The sequence below is a fragment of the Mustela erminea genome, chromosome 14 (assembly GCF_009829155.1).
Source record: "Mustela erminea isolate mMusErm1 chromosome 14, mMusErm1.Pri, whole genome shotgun sequence".
Lineage (NCBI taxonomy): Eukaryota > Metazoa > Chordata > Mammalia > Carnivora > Mustelidae > Mustela > Mustela erminea.
In genome coordinates this window covers 66,957,454-66,978,266 of record NC_045627.1, presented here as the reverse complement: position 1 = coordinate 66,978,266, position 20,813 = coordinate 66,957,454, and the positions used below count along the sequence as shown (strand labels likewise).

Here is a 20,813-nt window from a genome sequence, read left to right as displayed (position 1 = left end):
CCTGGGGCAGTGGAAGGAGGTGATAGGGACCCGGGTTTGAATTCCAGCCCAACACGTATTACCCTGGGTCACTTGCTCAGCAGCTCACTTGGCTCAGCTGTGAAATGAAGACCCTACGTCCTAGCCTGGCAGGCTGTAGGGCCCAGCGATCGTCCCGGCTCACTGGTCTGCTCTGCCCTCCCCCAGGTCATCGATAAGAACTCAGGCGGATGGTGGTACGTGCAGATCGGTGAGAAGGAGGGCTGGGCCCCCGCATCCTACATCGATAAGCGCAAGAAGCCCAACCTGAGCCGCCGGACCAGCACGCTGACCCGGCCCAAGGTACCCCCCCCTGCACCCCCCAGCAAGCCCAAGGAGGCTGAGGAGGGCCCTGCGGGCTCTGCGGAGAGCCAGGACTCCCCACTGAAGCTCAAGTACGAGGAACCCGAGTATGACATCCCCGCCTTCGGCTTCGACTCAGAGCCAGAGCTGAGCGAGGAGCCCACGGAGGACAGCGGCTCAGGAGACAGGCGGCCCAGCCAGGCCCACAGGCCCTCACCCGCCTCCTCGCTGCAGCGGGCCCGCTTTCGGGTGGGCGGCTCTTCAGAGGACGTGGCGCCAGAGGAGGAGACCATCTATGAGAACGAAGGCTTCCGGCCGTGTGCGGAGGACGCCCTGTCAGCCAGACGCTCCTCCCGGGACAGCCAGTCCCCGGGGGGCTCCCCTCTATCCCTGGCCAGGAAAAACTCCCCCAGATCGGGCTCCCCCAAGTCGTCCTCCCTCCTGAAGCTCAAGGCGGAGAAGAATGCCCAGGCGGAACTAGGAAAGAACCACTCCTCGGCCTCCTCCTCCTCCATCACCATCAACACCACCTGTTCCTCCTCCTCCTCTTCCTCCTCCTTGTCCAAGAACAGCGGGGACCTGAAGCCCCGTTCCGCCTCGGACGCAGGCATCCGTGGCACCCCCCCAGTCGGGCCAAAGCGGGATGCCGACCTGAAAGCGGGGCTGACCTCGTGTGCCCGGGCCAAGCCGTCAGTCCGGCCCAAGCCGTTCCTGAACCGAGCAGAGTCCCAGAGTCAGGAGAAGATGGACATCAGCACTTTACGGCGTCAGCTGAGACCCACAGGCCAGCTCCGAGGTGGTCTCAAGGGCTCAAAGAGCGAGGATTCAGAGCTGCCCCCCCAGACAGCCTTTGAAGGTTCCAGTGAGGGGTCCCGAAGAGGCTCTGCTGACCACATTACCCCCCCAGCCGCCACACCCCCGTGTCCCACCAAAAAGGGACCAGAAGGGCAGGCCACCTCCTACACAACGTGTAGTGCCTACCAGAAAGTCCAGGACTCGGAGATCAGCTTCCCCGCAGGCGTGGAGGTCCAGGTGCTCGAGAAGCTGGAAAGTGGCTGGTGGTACGTGAGGTTTGGAGAGCTGGAGGGCTGGGCTCCTTCCCACTATCTGGTGCTCGGCGAGAACGAGCAACCCGACCCCGCTGGCAAAGAGCCAGACACGGTAAGCCCCAAAAACAAGCAGCACGAGGGCAAGTCCGACAGCCTGGAGAAGATCGAGAAGCGGGTCCAAGCGTTGAACACCGTCAACCAGAACAAGAGGGCCACGCCGCCCATCCCCTCCAAGCCCCCTGGGGGGTTCAGCAAGACCTCTGCTGCCAGCGCAGTGAAGCTGAGGAACGGTGTGCGGCAGGTGGCTGTGAGGCCTCAGTCGGTGTTCGTGTCCCCGCCCCCCAAGGACAACAACCTGTCCTGTGCCCTGCGGAGGAATGAGTCGCTCACGGCCACCGACGGGCTCCGAGGCGTCCGCCGGAACTCCTCCTTCAGCACCGCTCGCTCGGCCGCCGCAGAGGCCAAGGGCCGCCTGCCCGAACGGGCTGCCAGCCAGGGCTCAGACACGCCCCTGCTGCCCGGCCAGCGCAACGGCATCCCTGTGTCCCCCGTGCGCCCCAAGCCCATCGAGAAGTCCCAGTTCATCCACAACAACCTCAAAGACGTATATGTCTCCATCGCGGACTATGAGGGGGACGAGGAGACGGCGGGCTTCCAGGAGGGTGTGTCCATGGAGGTCCTGGAGAGGAACCCCAACGGCTGGTGGTACTGCCAGATCCTGGATGGGGCAAAGCCCTTCAAAGGCTGGGTGCCCTCCAACTACCTGGAGAAAAAGAACTAATGGTGGTGGGGGGGCAGGGGTCCATCCAGCCTGGGTGTGGATGAGTGGTGGGATGAAGACAAAGGGGAAAGGGAGAGGGGGAGGGGGAGGGGGGAGGACGTTAAACCCTGCAGAATTCGTGCGCTCTGCCGTGCTCCCTTCCGGGCTGTCCCCCGCTGGCTGGCAGGCAAGGTCTGGCAGGGACCCGCACGGAGCAGGGAAGCCAGCGGGCACAGGTGCACCAGGCCTGGGACCAGAAGCAAGAAAGCTGAACCCCGTGTGGGCACCTCAGTGACTTGGCCAACAGACCCGGCGGCATTTGGGACAGGCCAGGTGGGAAACTCCAATTGTGCCTTGGCTGCGGATCTGGAGGGGGCCTCCAGGACCTGCCCCTGCCCCCCACCCCAGCCTGGTTTCTGTGGCTGGCACCTCGCCACTGGAGGTCGTCCTCAGATCGTCCTAAACCTGTATTAGTGAATTATGCTGGTTTCCCCGGGACTGCCGCCACCCACCTCGGGTGGCACTGGGGCTTGAAGGTGTCTCCTGGGAGCTCAGCCTGTTCCTGGGCCACGCCACCTGTCGGTGTATGTCGGTTCCGCAGGTGCCAGCAAGGACCACCTTGCTTACCCATCACTGTCCCTGGCCTTGAGAAGGGGGTCCACCCTGCCTGGGGCACCCCGTCCGTGTTGGACCAGCAGCCCCAGAGTTCCCAGAGAGGGTGGGCAAAGCCGTCAGTTTCTACACCGTCTGCACAGACTTTATTTTGAGTGTTTCTGGGTGGGCAGTTCTTTTGCATGTTTTGGGAGAGGTTTATTGATTTGGGGCTTCTATGTCAGCCCTTGGGTTTTGGTCTTATTTTAGGGGTTGTTCGGGGGCCCAAGGGCGGTCAGCCTTATGGGGGACAGGAAGAGGAGCAGGTGTGGCTTTTCTGTTGTGCTCTTGCCGGGAGGTTGTTGGTTTTGTTTGCGTTTCACTTTCTCTCCCTTCACAAGCCAAAGTCCTTTCATTTGGTTTCCACTGTTGCGGACAGAACCCCAGCATGGCGCTTGCCGGAGGGCGTGGGCACAGAAGGCCCAGCTCCCTGACACGGCAGACGTGCCCCAGTGGGGGCAGAGCCCCGCCCCCCAGGAGAGGGGAGGGGGCGCATGCAGGAGAGAAGGCAGCTTTCAAGCTGCTGGGTGAGCATCCTTACCCATCCGCAGCATCCTTCTGCGTCCATTCTCCCACCTGGGCAGGACCAAAACCCTTCCTTGTGAACTGTGGAGCAGCACCCAGCACCCCCACCGAGCGCTGAGGGCAGCCCCAACTGGGCGGCCGCTGCCAGCCACCCCCACACATACACAGTGCCACAGGTACCCGAAAAGATGGAGGACCCCCAGGCTGGGAGCCGACCCAGTCTCCCCAAGGGGCAGTGCCCCCTGTGAAAAGAGGAGAGAATAAAGTCCCTGTCAACTGTGGGTTGTGTCTTTCAGTCGTTGACGTTTTGGAGGGGACCCTCTGGAAGCCTCAGCTTCCCTCAAGGACTCCCCCTTTGCTGGGAGTGGAATTCCACACGTGCCTTTTGATTGTGGACTGATCGGGCTTCGCGGCCACCGGCTCAGCTGCCAGAGGCCCGGACAAAGGGTTGGTGTTCTCTACAAAGGAGGAAAGGCCCTCCCTCTCCCCCTGCTCCCCACCCAGGCAGTGTATGTTGCCTGAAGGTCAGCACGGGACCCCGTGTTCCGTGCCTTCAGTATCCTACCCAGCGCCCCCGCCCCCGGAAGCCTCGCCTGGGGACCTCCCCAGCGCTCCTCCCTCGCTGTACACCGACGCCTGGCAGCTACAGCAAACCGTGCCTGTTCTTTGTTGACGGGCCGTGGTGAGATTTGGTTTCCTTTTGCTTTGTGAGTTTGTTTAAAATTGAAATTAGTTCTTTTCTTCTGCTGGACAGTATTAAATAGAGCAGGATACTGAGTTAATCTGCTAGGTTGCAGTACTAATGGTAGTGGTTTAGTGTCTTCCTATTAATATTATTTGGACTTATTTGAACAATAATGATAAAGAAGTGGTTCATTATTTGTTAATTAATGCACTTTACTGAGGTGGAACGGGAAGGAACCCAGAGAGCAAAGTGCATTCCTTAAAGATGCAGTATATACTTTTCTCATTTTTAAGCAGCACATATTTATTAAAAGAAGAAGAAGTAATTTATGATTATTTAAAATAAAATTTAAAAGTAGAGTGACTATTGGGTGATAGGACCTTCCGCGTAGCCGTCTTCCGGGGGGAGGGCCCCCGCGGCCTGGCTCCTCCACCGTCTCCACTGAGCCAGTTCAGCCAGTCACGTGCCCGCCAGGCCAGGGGGAGGAGCAGGACGCATCTGCCAAGCACAGAGCATCTCAGTTGGGACTGGACCACAGTGTTCCCCAGAGCCTGCCCTTCCTCACTGCGCTGCCCTGTGGGGCTCTTCAGCACCCACGAGGCCCACATCCTCTGAGCTCCCCTCTCTCTCCTCGATCCCCAGTGCTCTAAGCGATGGTCCTGAAAAGTGACCTTGACAGTCACTCCATCCCATTCCCTCCTGCTACTGCAGCCCAAGAACAGGAGATTACTTTCCCGAAACCATGGAGCTAGTTAATGGCAGAGCACCCCACCGCATCCATCCTCGCCCTCCTTCCCAGGCCCGTTGTAGTTTATCGTGTGGTCAGCATGTTTACATGGTGACATCCAGCCCCCCTGAGGATGGCTGGGAGCTGCTCTGTCATCTAGGAGAAGTGGGGGATGCTGCCACCTGGTGACAGCGTGTAGATTTGGGGCAGTGGAAAGGGATTGCCATGCCCCATCTTCACACCTCACTCCCCGCCCCACCATCATCCCCTGACTCACAACACAGGACAAATCCTGCAAACCCAAAGAGAATATGAATACTTGAAGCAAGAAGGGTGCATGCCAGTCCCTCTCGGACACGGCCAGCGGGCGCCAGGCCTCGTGCCCCTGGACTCCCAGCCCCACCCAGGGCAAGAGGACCTTTCCCTGGAGCTACTGAGCTGCTTTGTGATGTTGGAGGGTCCCACCAGCAGCAGGTGGAGGGAGGGAGGGGCCTGCGGCTCTGACCCATCTGGAGGAAAACCAGATCAGACTAAAAAAGGAAAAAGAAAAATGAAATCTCAGCAGTGTCCAAACCCAGTTTCCCATTAGTTGTGATTGAAAATGTGAGATGGCATTGTATTGCTGTATACTGCAACTTTAATCATAATGAGCCCTTCTGAGGTCATTACTGAGCTTTATATAATGCCTGAAGATGCAGCGTTTGGTGCTTTTTCTTTCAGTTTAAAGTCCCTTTTCTTTCATTATAAGGGGGGGGAAATGTCTTCATCTCTCTCCCACTTTGAAGCAGCGGGCCTGGCCAGGGTCCCTGGCCCTGCCACAGCTGTTCCCACTGGGCCGGGGGTCTCCGGGGGTGGCAGGAGGGACTGGAAGGGGCAGCCCCAGAGGCGAGCGTGCTGTCTGCCCCTGGCTGTGGCTCGGCCCTCCACCCCTGGCCTGGCCCCAGAGGCTTCTCTTTCTTAACTCTCGATTCTCCATCTTGACGAAGGCATTATATAGAATCGTTTTAATCACTTTCAGATGTTAGAGCAGCATATTTTACTGGTATTTATATCCGTCGCTTTCCTCAGCAAGGCATGTTACTACTTCTGTCGTCTAAGGAAGAAAGACAAGGGAATTTCGGTCGAGTGTTATTTTCATGTTACTAGTATTTGCAGAGTAGGCGTAGAACTATTTAAGTTTAGACCTTGGTTTGGTAGTTTAAGGAAAAAAAGAAAAAGATAAAGTAGCCCCTACTTTTCCTATTTTTTTTTTTTTTGTATTTAACTAATATATTACTTCTTTAAGGTTACTCACCTCCCCTACCCTTCCGAATACTTTGCATTCTCAACCAAAAATGAAAACAATCTGAGAGGCAGGAAAAGTGCAATATTACCGGGGGCTGCCAGGGCTTGTTGGGACGGTGGTGGGAGCTCAGTGGCCCGGCGTGTCCGTAGGAGGACGTGGGGCTGTGGAGCAGACAGGTGACCTTCTGGGTGTTGACCTCTTAACCCTCCTCTATCCCCCCCGCACGAGTTGGCAGAGGGCAGCCCCTTTTTCTGTTGGGTGTTCTCCACCTAGGAGGGATTCAGGGATGTGGCTCGGGGCTCTTGACCTCCCGGGGCTCCGGCCCTTGGAGCAGAGCGAAGGACCCCAGGAACAGTTCCTATTTTCATTTCCATTACTTTTCAGCCAGCCGCCCAGAAAGACCTGTCTTAAAAATCACTCCCAGCAGCCCTGTCTCACCCCAGTCTTCTGATGTGTGGGCCATGATACTTTTGATGTATGAGTCTTTTTAAAACTACGTAACCTCAGTTTGGTTTATGGGCAGGAACCCTAGATGTAACCAAATCCTTTTTCGGGGATGTGGGTGCCTTGAGCCCTACAGACCCCAGCGAGACACCGATTCCCACAAGCCTGCGGCTAGGCCTGGTGCTAAGCTTGGGCCACCCATTCATCTCAATGACTTCAGCCTGAGGAGGGAGCCCTGCCTCTTGCTTAACACCCTGACAGTTCTCAGAGGGCCTTAGGGAAGCATCTGAGGGGCCTACTCAGGTCTTTGCGGACAGCTTACCCCAACAGCCACCAAGCCGGCCTCCTCCTCACTTGGCGCAGGTCGAGAAAGCAGCAGGATGGGAAGTCTCTGGGTCCAAGCCCTTGGAGCTCTGCCCTTCAGGGCTCCAGGGACGTCCTTGCTGGCTTGTTCCCTCCATCTCCAGTACTGTATGCTTGCTGCTCCAACCCCTCGGTTTGGTGAATTTCTGTACAAACGTGGATCTGTGTGCCCAGAGGGGGGCCGTGCCCCCGTGTGTGGGTGTCTCTCCTTGGAGTATATACATCTATATGTCCCAACTTTGAGAATCTCAATGCAGAGCTCTCTGGAAAGAGAATCATCCACATTGCTAAAGAATTGAAATTCCCTCATTTTTTTGAGGGCTGTGTGTTGAGAGAGAGAGAGAGAGAGTGTGTGTGTGTGTGTGTGTGTGTGTGTGTGTGTGTTGATAATTTCCCACTTGAACTAAATAACATGGGGTTAGAGAACAAATACCGGGCAAGCTGTCTCCATTTTATAAGTCCTTGGCATTGGGCAGGCCCCATGGGACTCGCAGTTTCTGGCAGCAAGTGTGTTATTATTCACACATAATTTTGGCTGGAGAGTGCAATGTGTCTTTTTTTTTTTTAATTATTTTATTATTTTGTTGGAAACTTCACACTGGCATTAACAGATCTAGCAGAAGCAGCCTAGGCCATCATCCCGGGCTCCAAAATGAAGCTGTGGAAGAGAAGTCACTGGGTGTGGTTGCGCCGAGATGGTTGAACCGGGTCACCACCTCCAGACGTGCTGTCCGGCAGGCTGAGCCCGTCCGCTGCCACCGTGCTTGTCATCGCTGCGGGAGGCCCTCGGTTCCTGTTTCTGAGGGTGGTCAGGCTGCTGGGGGCGAGAACGTGCTCAAGGTGAGGTCAGTACACCAGACTGCACGGCCCAGCTGAGCACGTCATGGGAGCGGTGTGGGGTGCTTTTTCCCTTGACCCAACGGAGCTTTTGGCCTAAATCATGATCCCTATTTGAGGAAGCCTCGGTGGTTCTCAAGTTCTGCAACCAGAGACAGTGACAGGATGGGGCTACTGACCTACAGCCTTGTTTCAGGAAAAACAGCCTCATTGATTTTCGCTTCCCTCTTGTTTTGTCCTGCACACCTAGATCCACAGCCAGAAGCTGGGCTCACTGGTGCTCGCAGACCAAGTAGAGGGCTCTACATTCTAGGGCCTTGATCCAAACCTGCCTGTGAGGTTGGGGTTATCATGCGATCTCCTTTCCCCAATCCTATCTTTTTAATCTTGGGTTTGCACTTGACCTTGACAATCAGCCCCCCCTCCCATCCCAGTCCTAGAACTTAGTGGCCTTAGAGAGTGGGTTTCTGAAGTGAAGGTTCCTCCTTTGTTCCCAGTTCCACCCTGGCTAAGGGCTGGACCTCAGGAGGCGAGAGGAATGGGGAGAAAGCGTGTAAGAGAATTGTTCGAAGGCAGAAGGAGGGCTTGAGCACGTTGGAGGCAAGCGAGAGTCACGTTGGAGTGAGGAGTGTGTGCATGTTTGGACTGGCTGGGGCTTACCGTCCCTTCCTGGGAAGGTGGCTTCCAGAAGAGGATGTCTTCTAGGCAGAAAGGGAAAAGTGTGAGAAGGCTGAGAGAGGATTTGGAGTCTGGAGTTTGGTCTTTATTCAAAAGAAGGAAGAAGTCAGTTCTGAGTGTTTCAGGAGAAAGACAGCAGGTACAGAGGGAATTTACTGATTCAGCCTCCAAGGGTCCAGTCAGAGCAGGTTGAAAAAGCCCTAAGATTTGGCCAGAGAAACAGACAACCTGAGGAGATAGCTACTTTCTGGGCTACAACCTGGATCACCAGTATGCTGGTAATGAATAGTTACTCATTTACTTAGTGGAGACGGGAACTTGCTAGCAACAAACCAGTCTTTGAGTCTGGAGGCTCTGGCTCCAGAACATTCCTCTGTCTCCCAGATTACCAGCAGGTTTTGCCCACATCCCTTTGTCTAATCCAGAGCTAGCCTCTTAAATTGCTTGAACTGGTTAGAGTTCAAGAGTATTGGACAACCTATTGACCATAATGGGTTGTCCAGTAAATGACCCATGACCCCCAAGCATGTCTGGGAGGGAAGTTGCCTCATTTTTTTTTCTGTTGACACCAGTCATTCTGGAGTATCTCTCCTGATACCTGCGGTAACTTGGTCTGCTGAGCTGGCTGTGCAGGTGTGACTCAGAAGAGAGGGGGCCACACACACTCCTGCATGGACAGGCCCTTTCAGTTTCCATGGCCTGTCACCAGGCCACCTTTCCGGAAGCACCTACTTAGGAGAGAGAAGGGTAAACAGAGCCACCATTCTTGGATCTGCAACTTGTTCTCTGCAACAGGTTTTCTTGAAACCCAGGATACAGTCTGGGGAAAGGGTTTCACTGACTGTTCCTGAGAGGTCTGCGGGAAGGTGACTTCTGAGTGAAGACGGGAGTGGCAGGTCCCTGGAGTGTGGTTTGGGGAGTGTGTGGTTGCCTATGAACTGTTGGGTGTCTCTGGGGCCCCAGAGCTTTGGGGAGTCCTTCACAGGGCCCACTGAGCCCCTCACAGCTCCTGGTGGGCTCTGCAGGGTCCAGAGGAGGCTGTGCCCTCTTCTACCCATAGCAGAGAAACTAAAGGCTAAGGCAGTGAATTCAGTGCAGTCGATTTGAGTGCTAAAACATTTCCAGGATCAATGGTGGTGCTAAACTATCTCCATGTTTCTAATATTTTTAATAGTGGGTTTGTTTTTTTTTTTTAATTGTTCTCATCACAAGAATGCAGTGTCCTTGGGGATGGGACGTAACCCCTTGGCCTGCCACTTTCCCGGTGTCCTTTATCCTGTTGACGGGACTCTTTGGTCTGCAGAAAATATTCTGTCTTGGCATGCTTCTAGACTGTAAGATTTGGGTTGTTTTGTTTTGTATTTTGTTTATGTTTACATCTTGTATTTCCCTGAAAACTAAATAAAGTTTTTGGCCTTTTTAACTGAACAGAATCAGCTCTTAATTCTCCCTGCCATCAGAAAAGCCATCTGGCTGCATGGCAAAGAGCACCTTTTGCATCCAGAACACAGCGTGAACTGCACGGGCCCGGGCCTCTCTGAGGACACTGGAGGGGCGGAGGGGGAGGCAGGTGAGTTGCCACTTTTGTTGGTGAGAGCCAAGCTCAAGTTTCCCTTCCCTTCCTCCCTACCCCCATACCCCCTTCCCTGCCTATAGGAAGCTTCTGGGCTATGGCCAAGGCTTAGAGAGGGATGCAGACCTTGGGGCAAAAGACCCACATCAAGCAGGCCTGGCTGGCCCCTCAGCTTGGAGCCCCGGGCACTCCCCAGCTTTTGCTGGACACCAGTAAACAGGGCTGGGCTGTCCTGCTGTCGGGACCAGAGCATCATCCCAGGAGAGACGACAGGAAGGCAGGCATGCTCTGCGTTGTAGTCCCAGCCCCAACAGATGAGCAAGATTCCCACACTGTGCCTAGATCTGCTCCACCACTCCCAGCTTCGACAGCCAACCAGGTATACTCAGTACATCGAGAAAGTTTCACTAAAGGTCCGGGGCCAGAGGCCTCCCTTTTCTAGGCTGCTGTTACCCCGTAAGTATTGGCCCCTCCTGACCTGCGTGATGGATTTGTCGTCCTCCCATTAGCCCCTAGGTGGCAGTGCCACCCCACAAGGGTGTAGGGCCAGGTTTGGGCCCACCTCAGCCTTAACAGAGAGCTGAGGCCGCCTCAGGGACTCTGTTCCTGCCCCTCATGGATCCAGGGATCTGAGGGCACCAAAGGGCAATGGCTTCTCTCTTTCAACTTACAAGGCTTTCCTGGCATTCCAGCCCCTGCTGTTCAAGCCCCCAGGTCATGCTCCTGTCCCCCACTCCAGGGAGTCTTCCCTGCTTGTTGACACCCGACCCTTCCCCTTCCTCCCTCCCCAGCCCTCCGCACAGCACAGCACAGCCCTCAGGCTGGTACGAAATCACCTTTATTCACAATCACAGCGACCCAAGTTCACAAAGTAGGCAGCAACTATCCCAGCACTAACAGAGACAGTGACACGGATGGCTTCCTCTCCCCAAACCACAGGCCACACAGCTCCTGCATGTAAGACCTTCCCTTGCCTCTGAGAGGAGACTCCTGGTGGGACAGGGCCACCACCTGGCCCAGCCCACCCTCGACTCCCATGGAGGGGGTCTCCAGGGTCAGTGACTGGGAAGTGGAGACCCACAGTGGAACCATGACTTCCTGGAGGCCCACTGCAAGGCGGGGGCAGTCAAAGGCCCAGGCTGGCGTTCTGACCCCCCAGTGCTAGCCCACCCAACACCCCAGAGCAGCCCTTTACCAAAGAAGCCCCAGGAGTCCCACAGAAAGTCTGCTCTCATCCCCAAACAATCATTTTACAGAGGTGCCTGCTGAGGCTGAGGACTCTGACTCGGCCACGACCACCCCGCTGCCCAGTGGCCAGGTCTAGAATCCGAATCCCACACTCTGCCAGCCACAGAAGGAGCGGTCTTTGATGGGCATGAAAAGCCATCAGAGGGGGCAGAGGGTTGGGAGGCTGGGGGGAAACTAGGCCAAGAGTGTGGGAGCAGGCGCCAGCCCACAGTCTGTTGGGTAGGGCTGGCGAGGTGGGACAATTAGCCTAAGAGCAGGGGTCGGGGGGGCATGCCATCCCAGAACCAGAAATAACCCACAGGAGCCGGGACCTGGCCCCTTCCCTCATCTTTCCTGAGGGTAAAGAGCCTTATTAAGAACAGCCTCCCCAACCCCTACTGCGAGTAGGCCCTCTCAGCCCCATTCCCTGACCCAAGCTCGGCTCCCCTCCTTCAGCCTTGCCAGAACTGCGTACCTCCTTGTGGAAGGGGGAGCTCCTGGGCCTCCTGACATAGCTGAGCCAACTCTGATGACCCTGCTGCAGCCCGGAGAGGAAGGGCACTTTGAGGCTCTGGGAGATCCACCAGCCTTAGGACACTAAGGAAGCTCAGTTTATCTCTGTAAAATAGACACACTTGGACAAGAGTCCTCCCAATTCAGTCTGTTTTTATGGAGTTCTACTTCATGGTAAGCAGAGATGGCTATGGACTTGGGGCTGGAGCCTGGAGAAGATTCTGAGAGCTACCTCTGCAGCTCTTTCTCGCCAGGCACTCTGCACACCAGGGCAGCATTTCTAGGGGCCCCAGGGGATTGGCAACTCAATCATACCCCCCCAAAAAACAACCTGCAAACCAAATAAATAAATAAATAAAAATAAGAAAAATGGCTGGTGTTACCCCCAGGGTACCCCACCCCCACTCCAGGGTCCTGGCCTCACCTGGGGATACTACAGTCTGAGTAGCAGCCAGGCCCAGGACAGCACTGAGATCCGGGAGGACAGGTCTCAGAGGGCAAAGGCAAACCAGCTCTTAGAGAACCTTCCAGAAGACGGGCACTACTCTCCGGCCTACAGTGAGGCTGTCCCTGGGTGGCAGCATCTGGCGAGATGACTGGGGCAGAAAGGCTATGGCCAGGAAGGGCCCTTCTGCATCTCAGCCAGGGCACAGGGTCAGAGACCCAGGCCTGTCCATCCACCCACCCTCAGTGAGTGGGAGAGGGGCATGGCACGGGCGCTGCAGCCTGCCCAGGGTGAGAGGTATCTGCCGGCCGTACCCTGGCCATCAGGCCTGAGGGGCAAGGGAGAGAGGAAGAAGGTGGGTACAGGTCAGAGAGTAAGGCAGCAGCTGGGGCTACCTGCTGCTGCAGGGCCTTTTTGAGGCGCTGTGAAGCAGGTTGTACCCTGCTCAAGGACAGCTGGCTGAGAGAACAAATGGAGACTGACGTCCAGGCCATACTCCGAAGGCCCTAGCTCAGGGACACATCTGCCCAGAGGAAGGGACACGTTTTCTAATTCTCACATGGACTAGAGGACTTCCTAGAAATCTGCCCCAGATGGGGAAGGATTAGGAGAGGCTGAGACCCCCATTTAGCCCCTCGGCATGCAGGGTAGAGTGGGTGCAGAGAAGGGAAAGACAGGAAGAGCACGGACTCCTCCCCTCCCCTCTGCTGGGCAATTTGTTTCTGCCCCTCACCTCCCTGCCTGATACTCCCTTTCTCCCCAAACCTTTGAGGGCCTCAGTTTCCCATGTTTAATGAAGAAGGGAAGAGTTTCCAAAATGCGGAAGAAGAGAAGGGGCCCTGTGGGCTTGCCCCTTGGCTGGAGTGGGGCCAAAGCCTACGGAGGCAGGCGTGCAGGCTGGGGCGCCACGAGGGGCTAGGAGCTGCGGTAGGTCTTGATAATGTCCTTGATGGGGCGGCGGCAGATGGGGCAGCAGGCGTGCAGGGCCTTTTTGAGGCGCAGGCCACAGGCATAGCAGAGGCACATGTGGCCGCACGTGTAGATGACCGTGTCCACGGCGTGCTCATAGCAAATGGTGCACTCATCGCTCCACTGTCCTGTGCCTGGGGTCACTGGCGATTCGGGCAGGCTCACTGGGGAGTTGGGGGCCGTCCCTGGGGACAAGGGGACACCAGTCAGCAGGTACATGGTCCAGTCTGGCCCCAGGTTCACGGGAAGAGAGCCCCCGGTCTCTTGTCCCTCCATCGATTAGCATCTGCCTGTTTCCCCTGACAACCCACTTCCTGGGTGTGGGAGGCCCTGATGAGGGGCCAGGGTGCCCATGAGGCAGTGAGAGGAGAAGAGGGGTGGAGGAAGGGAGGGGGCCCAGAGCCTTTTAAGGAAGGCCCCCGCTGAGCTATCCTTTGTTCTTCCCAGTGTGCTAGAAAGTGCTCTGGAGAAAGGTGCCCAGCTGAGGGACAGGGTGGGATTCACCCAAGAAATCACCACCTGGGCACCTGGGTGGCTCACTTGGTTAAGTGACCGCCTTCAGGTCAGGTCATGATCCTGGAGTCCCAGGATCAAGTCCCACATCGTGCTCCCAGCTCCATGGGGGTCCGCACCTCCCTCTGATCTTCTCCCCTCTCATGCTCTCTCTCTCTCTCTCTTTCTCAAATAAATTAAATCTTTAAAAAGAAAAAAAAAAAAAAGAAATCACCATCCAACAAGGTTCGCCAAGCATATCTCCAGCTCATCCAGTGCTCTACTCTGACACGGGGGCCGCACTCCCGCCTCAGCCAGGGGTCTCGGGTGTGGGGGTCCGCCAGGGGCACCACGGAACTGCAGTGGCCAGCCTACTTACCGCCCGCAGAGCTCCCCAGCGGTCCAGAGCTGCATGTGCTGAGCAAGGGGTCGGAGAGGCGGCTGCCCAGGGCGCTGGGCGAGGTTGGTGTGGAGGCAGGGGAGCAGGAAAGTGATGGGACGCCCCGCTCTGCCAAGATGGTGGAGCCTGCAGAGGGGGAGGGAGGGGCGCATGAGCCACTGAGGGGCCCACTGGGAGAAAGCGTGACTCTCTGCCCCTCCTAGAGGGTCCCAGGAGAGAAAGGGCTGACACAGCACCACCACACAGCCCAGCCACTGGGCGGGCTCAGGGCAGGATTCCAGAAAGAGGCCCACTGCCCTGCCCCAGCTCTCGGTTCCCACCGACAAACTGGAAGGCCACTTCATGCTCTGGTGTTACTGCATCAGCAGTGTCCAAACGAGCCCCCTGCCTGGAATCCCACCTCTACCCTTCCTACGCACCCTCACCTTCGAGGTTTCCCATGCCAGCGAACAAAGACCCCCTCCTCCCGCCTGGCATGGCCCTTCCAGCCCTAGCCTGACCCTCTGGGTCCAGGCCCCGTGCTCCCTCCGTCACTTCCCCCCCGGGTATCACCCACCGTCTCAACTACAATGGCACCTTTCGGGTGCCCTTCAGCATCTCCCAAGCTCATTCTGTGCCACATTCTCTCCTTCCTCCCCTCCCTCTTCCTCTCCTCACCTCCCTCTCTTCTTCCTACCCCTCACCCCCGCCACTCCTCCCTTCAACAAGGTACCAGGTACCTACCAGGTACCATCCACTGTGTAAACATAACCCTGAGAACAAGACCGACAGAGCCTTTGCCCCCAAAGAGCTAACTGTCCAGGGAGCCCCTTGGGACTGTCCTCAAACCCCCTCCTCTGGGCAACTTTGACTACCCCCCAAAACCACATTATTTAGCACTGACCAGGCACACACACCACATACATGGGACTAAACTACCACAAAGCTGGGGTATTATTTGTTCTTTCCCCAGTATGCAGCTTTGTTTCCCCAGGTGATGAGCTTCCTGAGAGCAGGAAATCGTATTCACCTGTGACTCTCCCAAGGCTCTAACATACACCCCTACACATAAATGCTCCCTGAGATCCTTTTATCATCACGTGTTCTAAGTCAATAGTCACTGTTTCCAAGGATATGCATTAGACAGCCACATGGGTTTTCTCTGGTGTTAATAGTTTTCAAGTTAACTAGCCTCTTCTTTCAGAAATTCACACCTCCTAGTTTTCTTGCCTTATTGCACTGGCTAGCATTTTCAGAACAACACTGTAAGGCATCCCCCTATCATATTCCTGACTTTAATGAGAATGTTTCTCATATTTTGTCATTAAGTATGAAACTTAGTGATCGTTTTGGAGTAAAGCAAAGATCCTTCCATTCTTAGTTCATTTAGGCCTTTCACGAAGCACAGCACTCCTCTGTAAATAATTACCCTTCACACACTGTTCACTGGTTTTTCCTTTGCAGTCCACAGGATCCCCAAACACCAATCTGCTGACTCAGATGCCCAGTTCTCTTACAGCCCAGGTGCACTCTGTTTGGCATACACTGTTTAGCATGTATCTGGATGATTACTCTTAAACACCCACATTGGCCCACTTACCTCTCAGGACATTTAAGTCCTGATTTTTTTGTAAGTTCCTCCTGTGTCTAGTAAGCCTCTCTGGGAAATGGGAATCTCAGTGGAAAGCTACTTATCTAAGATGGTGCTGAGGCAGGATAGTGCCCTCCCCTTATACAATTCCCTTCATCTGAGGAGCAGTGTCTCCCAGTGAGTGTAGCCAAGTAGTTTTGTTATTTTGTTTACCTCAGCCTGATTTTTTTTCTGCACCCCAGTCCGATTTCTTTTTATCCCATCCTAAATTTTCACCCCAACTTCTTTCCTTCCTGATTTCTTTCTATTCCTTCCCGATTTATCTTCCCTCAATAATAACTGCTTAGTATCTTGCCTCATTTAATTCCTTTTCAGATTTTTTGGTTCACTCTGTCTTCATTTGGTCTTTTTCCAGAGTAGGAAGTCCCCACTTATTTTATCTGATTTCACAAACTCCAACATAGAATCACCAACAACAGCATTACACACATAAATACACATGCATTTAGTTACTCACGTGTGCCTATACACAGACATACCAATTTTAGAGCATAACACACATTCACTTGCATACACACATTACCCTGTCTACAAGCCTCCTGGGGTGAGGTCTAGGATGGGGCTATGAAGCCCAGAGGTCTCCAAACTTGCCTAAGCAAACCTATTTAAAGAATTCAGAGGGGTGCCTAGGTAGCTCAGTCGGTTAAGCCTTCAACTCTTGATTTCAGCTCAGGTCATAATCTCAGTGTCATGAGATCACGAGATCAAGCCCTGCATCAGGAGCCTCCTTGGAATTCTCTCTCTCCCCCACCCCCTCTGCTTTCTCGCTCTCTAAAAATTAAAATCTTAAAAAAAAAAAAAATTCAGATGCCCAGGACTTAGCCAACATCTACAGAATCAAAATCTCTGCAGGTGGGATTCAAAGATCTGTACCAGGTCCTCCTAATGAATTTAATGGAACTAGCCCAATCTACCGCAGCTGGTTAGGAGGCCCACTCTTGTAAACCATGAATACCTGTACATTCTGGGGAGACAGAGGTCCCTAGAGATGCTTTATGGAAAAAAAAAAGATTTCTGGTTAAATTAGTTTAGAAAAAGCTGTACATTGGGGCACCTGGATGGCTCAGCTGTTGGGTGTCTGCGCCGTTGGGCGTCTGCGCTGTTGGGCGTCTGCGCTGTTGGGCATCTGCCTTCAGTACAGGTCATGATACCGGGGTCCTGGGATAGAGCCCTGTGTTGGGCTCCCTGATCAGTGGGGAGCCTGCTTGTCCCTCACCCTCACCCTGCCTGTGTTCCCTCTCTCACAGTCTCTCTCACTCTGTCAAATAAATAAAATCTTAAAAAGAAAAAAAAAAAAGCTGTACTTGATGACCACCACTGCCCGCCTCATTAAAGATTCACACTGCAGGGGCACCTGGGTGGCTCAGTGGGTTAAAGCCTCTGCCTTAGGCTTGGGTCATGATCCTGATGTCCTGGGATCCAGCCCCACATCGGACTCTCTGCTTAGCCGGGAGACTGCTTCCTCCTCTCTCTCTCTGCCTGCCTCTCTGCCTACTTGTGATCTCTGTCTCTCAAATAAATAAATAAAATCTTAAAAAAAAAAAAAAGATTCACACTGCATACTAAAGGCTCTGAGAAGTTCTGCAGTAAAGAATCCCCAACTTTTTCCTCACAGAACACTATGAGAAACAACTTTCACAAGTCCACATCCACCAGTCCATTCAAACTCTGTTCATTCAAACCCAGGAAATAACGGCCAGACCTCTGCAACCCCATTTCCTCCAAGGCCCTCTGCTCGGATTCCCCACAGGTTCCCAACCCAGGCACCACAAGGCACAAACACCTGGCTTCGGCCATACCAAACTCTTTCCTCTCTAGACATGCTGCCACCCTTAGGAGGCAGAGGCTTTAATTCCCATTTTGGAGAGATGGAAACTGAGCCTCAGAACGTTAACTGCTGGTGGAAACCTTTTTTTTCTCATTTTTAAGTGGCCACTGAGTTGTTTATGTACCTGTGGGGACATGGCTTAATCAGATTCTGGGAGTGAAACTCAGGGATCCACACTTTTCTGCCCGCTCCCAGGATGCGGCTGGTGAGACTGAAGGACAAGGTCCAGAGAGAGGCCACCAGAACTCATTTCGGTGCCCGTGACTTGGTGGCAAGGCAGCGCGAGGCAGCGGGGCGCTGCGGATTCGTCCCCTACTCCTTCCCCGGATGGGCCCTGTCCTCCAGGAAAAGGCACGGTCGCTGGGGATGTCGGAGGGGCCCTCGGGGGAGGCACTCACCGAGGATGCGGATCTGCGTGACGGCTCCGTGCAGGCCGAAGAGCATCCACAGCGGCTGCGTGGCGTCCACGCACAGCTGCATGCCCGCCGCGGCGCCGTTGTGGCTGAGGTGCAGCTCGCCGTCGGCGTTGACCACCAGGCCCAGGATGTCGCCGCTGTGCAGGGGCCCGGGCACGCGGCACACGGCCCAGAACTCCTTGCGGTCCGCCAGGGCCTCGGGGCTGAAGGGCAGGTCCGCGGGCCGCAGCGTGCCGGGGTCGCACGTGGTGACGCCGAAGGAGAGCGCCCCGGGCCGCGCGCCGCTCGAGCGCGTGACCTTGATGAAGATGGTCTCGGCCACGCGCACGGGCCTGCTGGTGAAGACGAGCGCGCGCTCGTCGCGCCCGTGCTCCAGGCGCGCCACGGTCTGCTCGTCCAGGATCCGCACGTGCGCCCCGGCGCGCAGCGCGTGGAAGCGCAGGTCGCCGTCGAGCTGCGCGGGCAGCGCGCGGCTGTGCTGCGAGTTGAGCGAGTTCTGCGGGATGGGGCAGCCGGCGGCCGGCGCGGCCTCGTCGCCCTCGGCGCCCGGCACGTTGAGGTCGCACAGGCTCACGGAGAGGCGCGCCTCGTCGGCGTCGCGCCGCAGGGACGGCCGCCGCAGGGCGGTGAAGGAGCGCGGCCGCAGGCAGTCCGGGAGCACCAACTCGCTGTCTGCGGCCGGGGAGGGGGAGAGACCGGGCGACTGTCACGCGGGCCCAGCAGTCCCCTCCTCCCCCACCCCGTCACCTGCGCGCTTCCTGCCGCCAGCCTTTCCAGTCTGCACCGTGAAATACCCACGGCACTGTGAACAGCATGGAAGAGGCTTGCGGCGGAGGTTCAACTGCAGGTCGGGGAAACAAAGTCACGAAGGACCTCTATTTGTTTAAGAAAAGGATGGGGGCTGGAAGGAGGAGCACCAAATTAAAAAACATTCCTTCTACATGCCACGCTTATAAAACTTTTTTTGTTTTTTTTGTTTGTTTGTTTGTTTTTAATGAATTTAAGTCCCTTTTGATCCCCTGCAGCTAGACAGCAGTAAATATTTGTTGAATGCACTGCGGACATCCTACTCCCTTCCCCAGAAAACCTCTTTGCATAAATTGTCTCATCTTACCCTAACAATTACTTCTTGAGTTATCATTGTCGCAGAAGGACACTGAGGCTGTGAAAACTTAAGTAAATGTATCCGGGATTTCCTTTTGAAAGTGACTTAACTAGAAATCAACCTCTTTCTCTTTTTAATCATACAAGCAAGATAGACTATTTTGTAGGAGAGGCAGATGAGCAAAAAGAAAAAATAATCACCTCTCAGCCCACCATCTGGGAAAAAATATTCTTTAATATTTGGGTGAGGACCTTTCAGCTTTTTTCCCCATTATATTCCTGTTACTTTTTCTAATACAAAAATCAAATCATGCTATATAAACTCCAGTAGTTTTTAACCTTTTATGGGTAACAAATCCCTTTGAAAATGTGATAACTTTGACCTGTGTCCTCAGAAGAACACATATTCTTCCTACATTCTGTGGATAACTTCAGGATATCTGTGAATCCCATAAAGCCATCCATGGGCATGGACTCCAGGCTAAGAACCCTGCTATACAGATTTCCTTTTCAAAACTAGCTCTTCCACTATGTCCTGAACACCTTTTCATGCCAATAACCATGTTTCCAACACCATATTTTTTTAATGGCTGTGTTATGTCCTACTTTATGGTCCTATCATTTATAATAAAAGTCATCATGCATGATAAATTACCCCTGCATTTCATCCTTAAAACATCCCATGGAAGTGTTCCCATTATGGAGATAAAGCTCAGAGATGTGACGTGACAGCCACCAAGTGACAGATCCGAGAATGAAGCAAGGTCTGTCCAACTCCCCATATCACATTCTTGGATTTCAGGCCCTCCTTCTTTATTGAACCTGCACCCCCTCTGTGGGAGTCATAGTCCTCAGATTTGGCTAGTGCCACTGTAGACCACATCACGGGCCAATCCCTCCCTGGGAGCCTTTTCTCTGAGCCTCCCCAAGGGAGGATCTGTGCTTTCTCTCCAGGACCTGGATAAGGATGGCTGGGGTGCTGGATTTGAAAGCAAATCTTGGAGGACTGGACTAATATGGGCGGCTAAGGCCAGAATTCAGCTCCAGCTAAATCTAGAGACCGTCTCTAAAGCCTCCTTGTTTTTGTTCTCCCCCTGCACCTTTCAGGAACAGTGTTGTTTGGGCCGTGGCAAGAGAGGGTGCTGTCCACCACTGCCCCCACCCCCTCCCCGGCCCCCCCACCGCCGCCTGCCTGGAGAAGCCTCTTCGGGCCTGGCTGGTTGGGATTCCCAGCATCGTGCTTGGCAAGAAGGAGGGAGCCAACCGGAAAATGCGATTATTCCAGGGAATTGACTCTGTGACAGCGATGGTGCAGAGAGGCTGGGGGCTGCAGAGAGGCAGAGGCAAGGTGGCCCGAATAGGAGGGGGAGGCCTGAGAGACGGTTGTGGGGACCTGGGACAGGCTGTAGGCTGACTGGGGGCCCCGGAGAACAGCCGCTGCTCCCCATACCTTAGGCATTGCGGGCACTGGCCCTAGACAACTCCAGTGTTGGAGATGGAGAGGAAGGGACAAGGACCGCAGGGTGACAAGAAAACAAAAGGCTCAGAGATGCCAGCCAGAGCCTATAGGAAGGAGACTGTCACAGGCCTCGCACACACACGTATCCCCACACTCCCCTCCCCACCTCACGCCACCCTGCACACTCAGGACACTCGGTCCAGGGCTCATGGAGCAGGGCAGACCGTCAGCACAGGCTTCTGAATGGGGCTGGATGTGTGCTCCCCAAGCTCTGCCCCTTCAGGGGTCCTTCTGTACTTGAATGTGGCTGCTACTGGGCTTCTCAGGCAACCCGAGCCACTGCTGAGCTCCTCTAAGAAAGCAGTTCCTTCTCTTAGACTGAAATCTAGCTCCCTGTATCCAAGGATCTCTTGGATAGATTTACTTAACGTC

The 20,813-nt window shown here is 54.8% G+C and overlaps 2 protein-coding genes across 6 annotated transcripts in view; one reads left to right on the top strand and one right to left on the bottom strand.

The window, feature by feature from the left end:
* Positions 1-9,753, top strand: part of SH3PXD2A (SH3 and PX domains 2A) — a 231,778-nt gene extending 222,025 nt beyond the window's left edge. For all 4 annotated transcript variants that reach the window (XM_032313658.1, XM_032313656.1, XM_032313659.1 and 1 more), the window contains one exon: positions 187-9,753. In XM_032313658.1, coding sequence (XP_032169549.1) covers positions 187-2,151 — 1,965 coding nt within the window. In that variant the 3' untranslated portion in view covers positions 2,152-9,753. The remainder of the gene's footprint in view (positions 1-186) is intronic.
* Positions 9,754-10,699: 946 nt separating this feature from the next.
* NEURL1 (neuralized E3 ubiquitin protein ligase 1) overlaps positions 10,700-20,813 on the bottom strand; it is a 79,164-nt gene continuing 69,050 nt past the window's right edge. For both annotated transcript variants that reach the window (XM_032313660.1, XM_032313661.1), the window contains exons 4-6: positions 17,801-18,490; positions 13,924-14,070; positions 10,700-13,237 (exon numbers count right to left, since the gene is read on the bottom strand). In XM_032313660.1, the coding sequence (XP_032169551.1) occupies positions 12,999-13,237; positions 13,924-14,070; positions 17,801-18,490 (1,076 nt within the window). In that variant the 3' untranslated portion in view covers positions 10,700-12,998. The remainder of the gene's footprint in view (positions 13,238-13,923; positions 14,071-17,800; positions 18,491-20,813) is intronic.